General features: G+C 35.7%; 1 protein-coding gene across 2 annotated transcripts in view; it reads left to right on the top strand.

Annotated features, from left to right (window-relative positions):
- Window positions 1-12,525, top strand: part of LOC135744330 (CUGBP Elav-like family member 5) — a 241,801-nt gene that overhangs the window by 3,608 nt on the left and 225,668 nt on the right. For both annotated transcript variants that reach the window (XR_010530725.2, XM_065262359.2), the window contains exon 2: window positions 9,733-9,815. Coding sequence is in view for 1 of the 2 variants with exons in the window: in XM_065262359.2 (XP_065118431.1) it covers window positions 9,733-9,815 (83 nt within the window). In the remaining variant the exon portion in view is untranslated. The remainder of the gene's footprint in view (window positions 1-9,732; window positions 9,816-12,525) is intronic.

Raw genomic sequence — 12,525 nt, 5'->3', positions numbered from 1 at the left:
AAAAAAAAAAATTGCTGCACAAAAGGCCGTCAAGTGCATCTCGGAGAATAGCGCGGACATGCATCACACCCCGAGCGGGCACGCGCGCCACATGGCAAAATGAGAGAAAGACGTGGTCCGTCTTCTGGAGGCTAACTAGCCAGTTGATAAAACATCTCGAAGGATAGAGCGGACACGAGCGTGAGCGTGTACACATGCCACACAGCCGAAATGGTTCGTCAACTGTCTGGAAGATAGCCAGTTGATAAAACACGTGTCCGTGAGAACTGTAAGTGGACTTATGTTTTGTGTTTGTTTATTTAAGCCTGTTATTGTATTAGTCTATAGTTCTTGCAAATTTAAAGAAAGTTAGCTGGTGATTTTTGTTGTTTGAGCAACCTGCTAGTTAGGTTGCACGCATATGTTGATTCGATATAATTGTTGAGCGCATCCACCACGTTATTTATGTGCATTATTTACATGCTACAGTAGTTACACTGCTTTAAGATAATGTAATTAATAGTGGGAAATAATCAGTTCTTACAATCTTCGCGCTATCTATCATCGTTCGCCTGACGTTGTGCTTCAGTTTGTATTTATTAACCCTTTAGTTTCACTTCTTCACGCAGCTATTCCCATTAGAGGTATCTGTTAAACATTTAATTCATTAATAATCTAGTATGTGTTCATTTTCTGTCATAGTCTTTTTAAAATTAAGCTTTATTTGAGCAGATTTAGTGAGTGCCGATCGAGGCATTTAATTAAATGATCGACCGATACCGATCTACAGCCGATCGATCGGAGCATCCATAATAATATGCATAACGTTATTACAGTTCACCTTGCATAATCAGCTGTATTGTTTTTTTTAGTACCTTAGAACGAGTTTTTATCAACATATATTGCGGGTCTCCGTAGAAGTCACTGTGTTATGTTTCTACATCAGCCCTAAATGGACAAACTGTTCTAAAGACTGTGTTTTGTTCCTACGTTGTCTCAGACAATGAAATGTGTGTCCTGTGGCAGCTACTGTTGCTTCTCATTGCGTTTCGAAATAGAGGTTAGTTGCAATTCGCAACCTCACCAATAGGTGTCACTATAACACATTACACTTTAAAAATAAAAATAATAATACATGCACATATAAATAATTTATAAAAAAAATGATGACATTAGAACAAAATATTTTTTTAAACAGATTTGTGAACCAGTTTCTCCGAAGTCTATGTTATAGTATATTGCTTGTTGCTGCTCCAACAGACACATTGCATTTCCATTTTGTGCTGCTTGTTTCACAGAAACAAGCCGCGGCACCTTTGATCAAACCTTGCATGATGAGTTCCCCGGGTCTTTATTAAGGCTTGCTTATAAAAACTAGATCAGACTTGAGAAAAGCAGTTCATAAATGTATAAACATCACACATCTAAAGCCACATAATGTATACATTATGACCCTTTGGCTCAAGGAAATGATATCACAATTACTTTATTGGACACAAGTGCTGTATATAATGTAAAGCTATATAACTTAATAGCTGCATAATGTAAATGAAATGGATCGACTCCAGGGACTTTGGGTAGCCAAGCGTAAGAGGTTGTTATTTCCTTTTCAATCACATAGAGATAAAAAACCTTCAACGGGACTTTTTTTGTTTCAGCTTTTTTTTGCCCTATAAGCTTTTTATGAATGTCTTAATTCAGTCTCTCATCACAAATTAGCTTTTGGACCGTTAGCAACCACTTTTAAGACACACTGAGCATCATATCAGAAATGTTTTAAATGGGCAAGCACTTTTACAAATCTAGTTTTATATCAAGCAATTTTTTTCTCTAACATATTATTTAGAAAGACACATCGTAATTTATTCCAATCCTAAAGCTTATTTTAGTTTAAAGCCGTTAACATAATAAAGTCAGAGACGTGGATTTAAAACACACATGAGTAATTGAGTCATTTAATTCAAAAATAATCTCTTTGGCCATATTTTAGCGCATCCTAAAACTCCTGGCTGCCAGTGCTTTGTGTTTAGATTTATTTTCAGCGAGAAAATGAAATTACTACAATAGAGAGATTTTAATATAATTTATAGTCCGTAATCCACTGCGGCATGTTTTTGAAGCATTTGGTTGGGAAAAGAGGAGATAAAGTTGTTTTCACGCGGCTATGAAAATCATTTTATCCGTGCAATCTCTCAAGCACAAGCTCCATCTCCCTATCATTTAGTTTTCTCTCTATCCCTCTCTCCACCCCCCCATACTGTGATGAAATGTGTTATTAAAAGAGAGTTTTAATGGAAAATGATAAGGAGATAGCTATCGGTTTTTGCTCCCAGTATTCTGTATTGATCCAAGCCTGATACAACACAGATAGTAGATGCATTGAATAGCACTCACCGAATCCAATTCTCTTTCTCTATCTTAAAATGAGTCTACTTGTAACCCCGTGGTGTATAGGCCAAACACTGTGTGTTCATACAGCGTGCGTCACATACTGTCCACATACCGGAGCACAACTTTGATTTCGTCTTGTTTGCTTTGCTTGAAGCCAATAACAGGATTTGGTTTGTCAACAGTACAAGCCCTCGAGTGTGGTTTTGTTGGGTATTGAGATTTTGTGCATTTATACTGTAATACAATGTTTGTCATTCATATGCTGCCATGTTCGTGTTTGGGTAGCAGAAAACTCATGTAGATTGGAGACTGGTGTACAGGTGTACATTATACAGTATAGAAGAGAATTGCATTAAAGGAGAACATCAAAAATGGATATACCTCAAAATGCAAGATGCATGATATGTACTTTTGGTCCGTTTTCATACACTTTTTCATACTAAAATAGTACAAAAGCTTTCAGTGGGTGCTGCAGTACCATTTAAAACAGGAGTGCCCAAGCTCGGTCCTTGAGGGCCGGTGTCGTGCAGAGTTTAGCTCCAACCCTAATTGATCAAACACACCTGAAGCAGCTAATTATGGTCTTACTAAAGCCCGGAGTATAGTTTGTTTTTTACGTGTATGCGAACGTAATTACAGTGTAGTTCAGAGTAGACATTCAACCCATGCACATTGCAACAAAATGCAATGCATCACGTCGGCTACGTAATACAGTCACCTGTAGGCGCATGTGCATCCTACACGTACAATGTACGCAGGGTTTGAAAAATCAGAAAATCCGAAGGTGCGTGTAACGTACGCATGCACTCTCTTGATGACGAAAATTGCATTACGCACTGTTCGGGGACCCTCCCATATCCATAAATATTTTTTATGTGTACACGAACATACGCCTTGCAAAGTATAGTTTATTTGACTTCGACAAACGTTCGACGCATGTGCATTGTAACGAAATGCTATGCATCTCCTGGGATAAATACTACATTCTCCTGTTTGCGCAACCTACAGATGCAATGTGACGCACATTGTATGCGGACCCTTGCATATGTGTAAAAACTGGACTATACTTCAGCCTTAAGCACGTTTTATTAAGTTTACGCACGTGCACAGTCGAACCCACAACCTTGCAAAGTATTGTTTATTTGATTCGTACATGCACAAAAACGTTTGATGCGTGCACATCGTGACAAAATGCAATGCATCTCCTGGGCTATATTACATTCTCCTGTATGCGCAAACTACGCATACAATGTCAAGCGCACTGTACGTGGACCCTTGAATATGTGTAAAAACTGGACTATACTTCAGCCTAAAGCCCGTTTTTTTTACGTTTACATACGTGCACAGTCGAACCCACAACCTTGCAAAGTATTGTTTATTTGACTCGCACATGCACACAAACATTTGCCGCATGAGCATTTTGACAAAATGCTATGCATCTTTGACAAAATGCAATGCATCTCCTGGGCTACATACCTCATTCTCCTGTAGGCGCAAACTACACATGCAATGTCACGCACATTGTATGCGGACCCTTGCATATGTGTAAAAACTGGACTATACTTCAGCCTTAAGCACGTTTTTTTACGTTTACGCACGTGCACAGTCGAACCCACAACCTTGCAAAGTATTGTTTATTTGACTCGCACATGCACACAAACATTTGCCGCATGAGCATTTTGACAAAATGCTATGCATCTCCTGGGATAAATACTACATTCTCCTGTTTGCGCAACCTACACATGCAATGTGACGCACATTGTATGCGGACCCTTGCATATGTGTAAAAACTGGACTATACTTCAGCCTTAAGCACGTTTTTTTACGTTTACGCACGTGCACAGTCGAACCCACAGCCTTGCAAAGTATTGTTTATTTGACTCGTACATGCACACAAACGTTTGATGCGTGCACATCGTGACAAAATGCAATGCATCTCCTGGGCTATATTACATTCTCCTGTATGCGCAAACTACGCATACAATGTCACGCGCACTGTACGTGGACCCTCGCATATGCGTAAAAACTGGACAATACTTCAGCCTTAAGCCAGTTTTTTTTTTACTTGTACGCACGTGCACAGTCGAACGCACAGTCTCTGAAAGTATTGTTTATTTGACTTGTACATGCACACAAACGTTTGCCGCATGAGCATTTTGACAAAATGCAATGCATCTCCTGGGCTACATACCTCATTCTTCTGTAGGCGCAAACTACACATGCAATGTCACGCGCATTTTACGCGGACCCTCGCATATGTGTAAAAACTGGACTATACTTCAGCCTTAAGCCCGTTTTTTTACGTTTACACACATGTGCACAGTCCAACCCACAACCTTGCAAAGAATTGTTTATTTGACTCGTACATTCACACGAACGTTTGACGCATGCACATCGTGACAAAATGCAATGCATCTCCTGGGCTATACTACATTCTCATGTATGGGCAAACTACGCTTACAATGTCATGCGCTGTGTACGTGGACCCTCGCATATGTGTAAAAAGTGGACTATACTTCAGCTTAAGGCCGTTTTTTTACGTTAACGCACGTGAACATTCGAACCCACAGCCATGCAAAATATTGTTTATTTGACTCGTACATGCACACAAACGTTCGCCGCATGAGCATTGTGACAAAATGCAATGGATCTCCTGGGCTACATACTACATTATCCTGAATGCGCAAAATATGCAATGTCACGTGCACTTTACGCGGACCCTCGCGTATGCATAAAAACAGTACTTCAGCCTTAAGCCTGTTTTTTACTTGTCCAACGCACAGCCTTGCAAAGTATAGTTTGACTTGTACAGGTACACAGACGTTCGACGCATGCACATCGTGACAAATTGCAATGCATCTCCTGGACTACATACTACATTATCCTGTAGGTGCATGCACGACCCTACGCGTACAAGGTACGCAGGGTTTGAAAAATCCGTATAGTACGCAAGCACTCTTCTGATGATGAAAATGCGTCATGCGCACTGTACGCAGACCCTCGTGTATGCGTAAAAACGGGACTATACTTTAACCTTTAAAGATATTAGCAACTTCCAGGCAGGTGTGCTGAGAAAAGTTGGAGCTAAACTTTGCAGGACCAAGTTTAAATGATCCCATTATGTACCATTTAGTATACTGTACATATATGTATAAAAAAATTTTTTTTAATGTGTATAAGTCAATTGCAGATAAGATAAACAGATAAGTCAATTGCAAAAAATACCACAATATTCCCAAACAATTACATTTTTTTTTCATTGTGACCCTAAATGTGATTTTCTCAATATTTAGATTTTTTGTACCCTCAGTTTTCTGATTCTATACATGTAAATCTCAATTAAAAAATTACCCTCGTGACAACCTTATTTGTCAACTTTTAGAGGTACACTTGCATGTACAGTAGACTATTTACTGATGTAAATGTTCAAATCGACAGGAATGATTGATGCATGACCATGGTGATTGGAAATCATTGTCAGTGGCTCTCTTGGGAAAAAAAGGTGATGAGTTCAGGATACAAGGTCAGGGCAGTTGAAACACTAGTGGAGCGTTTCTCCCGGGTCATAACCAAGTTCAGAAGGGAAAAGATTTCTGGGTGCACAGCTCGGCATAAAACTCACTCAGGAGAGTTCTTGTATGAGAGATTCTTGATTGATTAACCTGATCAATAGCAAGACCCTCAATCTCTTTTCCAGTCCTGTGCCTCAGATGTGACCCTTGTGTGATATATGACAGCAGGTCATATATGTGTGACAGCCTTTGGCCCCATTGAAGAAATGAAGTGAGGTGTCTACAGTATATTATCTTACCTATTTAGTACGTACCTATTTTACAAGGTGGCTAGTTTTCCATCTCATTTGTACGTTTTTATGATCTACTTTAGCCCCAGTGATGTCGGAGTTAGGGGTGGAGGTTTATTTGGATAATCATACTGTATGTTGTTTTATCGTATGATGAATTAAGCTCAGAAGTCATTTGTAAAAAATGCAGCATGTGTTTTCAATTTCATTGTGACTTTAAAGGTGATTTTTTTTCAGTATTTACATTTTTTTGCATCCTCAGATTCCAGATTTATACATATAAATCTCAATAAAAAAATACCCTGACAACCTAATTTGTCAACTTTTAGTGGTACACTCGCATGTACAGTAGACATAAACTGCATAAAAAGACTTTCTTACTTAGTATTTTTGTCTTGTTTTCAGTAGAAATATCAAAAAATTCTTTATCTAAAAATTAAAATGCTTTTTCTTGATGAGCAAAATTACCTGAGAAAAGAAGTCTAGTTTATATACAAAAAAAAATTTGTCTTAAAACCAGCAAAAATATCTGCCAATGAGGTGAGAAAAAATCTTGAAAAAAGTTATTATAATATTTTTGCTTGTTTAAGCACAAATTTACCTACATTTTATATTTTATGACTAAAAACTAGACTTATTTTCTTAGGTAATTTTGCTCATCAAAAATACACATTGATTTAAGAATTTTTTTTATATTTCTACTGAAAACAAAAAACTGTCACCAGGTTAAATACGATTTTTTTCGTATAAAATTAGGTCAGGCTATATTGCAAATGAAAATGTTTATTCTAGTTAAATCGTTATATTTAGTGTAAATTTGTCTGTTTGTTAAATGTGATAAGTATTACACTATTTTATATTAATATATGTGGATTAAACATTAGTTAGATCGTGGTAGTTTTGTTTGGTAAAGGTACTGAAACCTTTAAGCTCTACCTTTCTTGTTTGTTTTTTTTTTGTCATTTGAAGTGACACAAATTACAGCATTGCAAAACATGACTTTCTTACTTATTTTTTTATGTCTTGTTTTCAATAAAAATATCTAAAAATTCTTAAATAAAGATGTATTTTCTTGATGAGCAAAACAACCTAAGAAAATAAGTTTAGTTTTTAGACCAAAAATATCAAATGTAAGTGTTTTGTGCATAAAACAAGCAAAAAATCTGCCAATGGGTAAGCAAAAAAAAAGAAAATTTTTCTTAAACACTAAATAAATAATTAAAAAAATTGCTTACCCCATTGGCAGATTTTTTTGCTTGTTTTATGCACAAAATCATTTAAATTTGATATTTTTTGTCTAAAAACTAGACTTATTGTCTTGGGTTGTTTTGCTCATCAAAAAAAAGCATCTTAATTAGATATTTTTACTGAAAACAAGACAAAAATGCTAAGATTTTTTTTATTGAAAATCATTTTTTGCAGTGTAGTTTTTAGACAAAAAAAAAAAATGTAAGCGAATGAAAACCAGCATAAAAATCTGCCAATGGAATAATACATTTTTTTATTGAATAGAGTGTTTATAAAAAACTTATTTCAAGAATTTTTTTCTTATTCCATTGGCAGATTTAACTTGCACATCATCTGAAAGCTGAATAAAAAGATTTCTATTGATGTATGATTTGGAATCTGAGGATGCAAAAAAATTTAAATATTGAGAAAATCGCTTTAAAGTTGTCCACATGACATGCTTAGCAACACATATTACTAATCATAAATACATTTTTTTTTTTATATATTTTTGGTTGGAAATGTACAAAATATCTTCATGAAACATGATCTTTACTTAATGTCCTAAGGATTTTTGGCATAAAATAGATCATTTTGGTTATTGCTACAAATATATCCATGTGACTTATGACTGGTTTTGTGGTCCAGGGTGACAAATATGTGTGTGAATTGAAATGATGTGACTGATTTTGTTATTACCATTTGGACACATAATGAGATTTTTGTGTACTGTATGTGAAGATGTTTTAGTTGTACAAAGTAATGGAGCATTTTAATATGCTGGTGACATTAAAGTCAAACATTTAAGCAGATTTCTGCTGATTTGATCTTTTATTTCTCTGTCTTACACCTGTCATGTTTCTTTTCTCATACATAAATATGTAAAAACCTGTCCTTGGCTTTAATGAGTTTCAATACAATCATCAATAGCACAGTTCTTGAATAACATCATGTGCTAAGGCAAGCATTACTTGCCAAATGGATTTGAACAACTCTCGACCCTAACTACAGTATTAACTCATTCTGCGCTGTTAGTACTGTGGACATGAATGATATATCAAACTGTGCAGCTTGTTGAGGAGAGTTGAGACATTACTTAGGATTTTCACCTAGTGGGTGATAAAACTGGCTGAAATAAATCCCATAGACTTAGAGTAGTACATTGAAGGGTCCCCGGTTGCATCTAAAACTAGATTATCTTAGGCCCTTTTGATTTAAGCAAACACTTAGCAACCGGAATCACATACTGTGAAAGTAGTCATTAATACTCATCGACCGTTAAACCAGTAAGTAGTATATAGTATGAATATGGATAGTATGAATGAATTTGGACGTAATGCATCTGCCCTATTGAGTATTGGCAAGGGCCTCATCGTACGATACGATAAATATCGCGGTACGCTGCATGGTTCGATGTGTCACGGTACGATGCGTTGCATGCTGCGATACATTGCAATACTTTTTCTTTATTTTTTTACATTTTTTTTAAAGCCAAAGTGCTTTCACACGTTGACTTTGAAAGCTTCAGGCGTTTTTAAATTTTCTGCCATTTTCTCACTCCCGCTAACTTCTGAGACCGTGGCCGAATGGACAGCGATAACTACAGCGGCGGAGGAGGTCGTTTGATCGATATTCTTGCACAGCCCTAATTGATACATCACATGACACACGTCATCATAACAACAAGTTAGTCGTTAACTGGAACTACTTTAAACTAGAGCAATTTAACCAAAAGGAACAGCTGTTCCAAATATATGTATTTGCATTTAAATAGTTACCACATTATGACGTCTTTGAATAAAACAATGACTCTCCGTCGTCTTTTTTGTTGGATAACTCCTCTCCCGGGGGCTCGCAGGATAGTAAACACTGCAAAAAATGACTTTCTTACTTAGTATTTTTGTCTTGTTTTCAGTAGAAATATAAAAAAATTCTTAAATTAAGATGCTTTTACTTGATGAGCAAATTGACCTAAGTAAATAAGTCTAGTTTTAAGACATAATATACAATTCAAGTGAAATTGTCCTTAAAACAAGCAAAAAATCTGCCAATGGGGTGAGAAAAAAATTGTGAAATAAGATTTATTTTTTCTTAAACACTTAATTCAAATAAAATTTTCTTTTGATAAATGGCTGGATGGAGGCAGAACAGAAAGCTTTGTTAGAAGCGTGCATGTTTGTTTTAGAGAGAGAGAGAGAGAGAGAGAGAGAGAGAGAGAGAGAGAGAGAGAGAGAGAGAGAGAGAGAGAGAGAGAGAGAGAGAGAGAGAGAGAGAGAGATGTATGTGTGTAGAAGTGTTCAGTTCTGTATCTAATTCTTGTCTCATTTTTACAGGCTGTGCATTTCTCACCTACTGTGCTCGTGAATCAGCCATCAAAGCCCAGAATGCACTGCATGAACAGAAGACTCTACCAGGGGTATGTCACATTTGCTCTCTCTATCTCTCTCTATCTCTCTCTCTCTCTCTCCAGAAAGTTTTTTATTCTTCATGTATTTTATGCAGAAAGGGTCTAGCTTACAAACCAGCTTTGGGAATATCACATAAAACAGTTGGCATTCAAATATATATTTTTTGGTAAACACACGTTTTCATACATCCTGCAATGAATGTGACCGAATGCAGGACATATCACACTGATGCTATTTACATTCACGCATTTATAGTTTATTTTTTAAAGGTACTGAAATCTAAAAGCTACCTTTCTTGATTTTTTTTTTTTTGTCATTTGAAGTGCCAAAAATTACAGCACTGTAAAAAAAATGACTTTCTTGGGGTTTTTTGTCTTTTTTTCAGAAAAAACCCAAAATATTGATTCTTGATGAGCAAAATGACCTTGGAAAATAAATCTAGTTTTTAGACAAAAAATATAACTTTAAGAAACATCATAAGAAATATTTTCATGAATTAAGTGTTTATGAAAAAGTAAACTTATTTCAAGAAAAAAATTCTTATTCCATTGGCAGATTTTTGCTTTTTTTGAGCACTAATTTACTTAAAGTTTACATTTTTTGTCTAAAAACTAGACTTATTTTCCTAGGTAATTTTGCTCATCAAGAAAATACATCTTAATTTAAGACTTTTATTTTATATTTTTACTGAAAACAAGACAAAAATACTAAGAAAGAACGTCATTTTTTGTAGTGCCCTGCAAAAAAGAAAAGATTTTCAAGAAAAAAATCTTAGTATTTTTGTCTTGTTTTGAGTAAAATATCTAAAAATTCTAAAATTAAGATGCTTTTTTTCATGACCAAAACGACCCAACAAAATAGGTCTAGAGTTTGGACCAAAAATATCAAATTTAAGTGATTTTGTGCATAAAACAAGCAAAAAAATCTGCCAATGGGGTAATTATCTTGAATTTAGTGTTTAAGAAAAATGTTCAAGATTTTTTACACCATTGGCAGATTTTTTTGCTTGTTTTATGCACAAAATCACGTAAATTTTATACTTTTGGTCTAACAGCTAGACTTTTTTTCTTGGGTCGTTTTGCTCATCAAGAAAAAGCATCTTAATTTTAGATTTTTTTGATATTTTTACTGAAAACAAGACAAAAATACTTAATAATAATTTTTTGCAGTGTGAATAATAAGATTTCAATTGATGTATGGTTTGTTAGGATATGACAATGTTCATCCATGAAACTATTTAAATATCTGGAATCTGAGGATGCAAAAATCAAAATATTGAGAAAATCGCATGAGACAATGCATAAGACACACATATACTCACCTAAAGGATTATTAGGAACACCTGTTCAATTTCTCATTAATGCAATGGTGTAATTGTGTGGGGGATGTTTTCTTGGCACACTTTAGGCCCCTTAGTGCCAATTGGGCATCATTTAAATGCCACTGCCTACCTGAGCATTGTTTCTGACCATGTCCATCCCTTTATGACCACCATGTACCCATCCTCTGATAGCTACTTCCAGCAGGATAATGTGCATCCCACAAATCTCCATCAACTGCAAGATGTTATCCTATCAATATGGGCCAACATTTCTAAAGAATGCTTTCAACACCTTGTTGAATCAATGCCACGAAGAATTAAGGCACTTCTGAAGGCGAAAGGGGGTCAAACACAGTATTAGTATGGTGTTCCTAATAATCCTTTAGGTGGGTGTATATTTTTTTCTTTTCCAGAGGAATACACCTACACCATTGAATGCCTTATATCAGAGCGTTTTTATTTCACAAAACAATACAATTTAGCAAAAAAAGTGCAGAGTGCGGTTTGAGGAGAATTTCATGTTTGTAAAATTTGTTTGCATTAAGGGATTTTTTGTTTTTAAGGCACTTTATACACACAGTCTATACAGTTTGTGCTAAAGTGCAGAGGACCCACTTTCACAAAGGTGCATAGTCATAAAAGACAGCAATATCTTTTATGCACTATTGGTTTAACATTATTAACCAAACACATTTTTTGTTTTTGCGTTATCCTGTGTCCTACATAAATGTCATGCATAAAAACATTCTTTGTAAATAACTTTGATATCTTTAATATTGACTAAGATGTCAAAGACTGAAATCGATGTATACTTTGCTAATATCATAATTAGATTATAAGACTTTTGCCTGGATTTCACACACAGGGTCACATTTCTCCATTTGATCTATTTTAAGCTCTGTGTTTTTTTTCCTAGAACAAGCGTTTAGATATTAAGAATGTGATTTGTTTCACCTCCGTGCTGCTTGTCCGTAGGGAAATACGGTGTATTTGTGCGTGTTAATGGTAGGTGTGCTTTAAGGTTTGTTTGGCTCTCGCACAAACACGTGTACACAAGATAAACTGTCATGAGCAGATGTGTGGATGCACATTCATTTGCTCCCATAGGGTCTTTAACTGCCAGGGGCCAGCTGCCGGAAGCCAGGCCGATGGTGAGGAATGCTAGTAGATTAATGTAAAGGTTATAAACATTAACCTTGGTGACTCGCACGCATGAATGCAGAAGAAAAACAATACAGATACGGAGCTGGAACTGCTGCACACGTGCATATACGGATGCTCACACCTTTCATAGGAACTATCTGTAATTTAATGAAGTTATATTTTGCATAAAGTAAATGAAGCCATTAACTTCTTTTAAAGCTTTCATAACACAATCTGTTTCTGCTTATCTCATG

This window comes from Paramisgurnus dabryanus, chromosome 6 (genome assembly GCF_030506205.2).
Source record: "Paramisgurnus dabryanus chromosome 6, PD_genome_1.1, whole genome shotgun sequence".
Taxonomy (NCBI): Eukaryota; Metazoa; Chordata; class Actinopteri; order Cypriniformes; family Cobitidae; genus Paramisgurnus; species Paramisgurnus dabryanus.
Note: the sequence above shows the minus strand (reverse complement) of the source record. Positions and strands in the feature narration are given on the sequence as shown.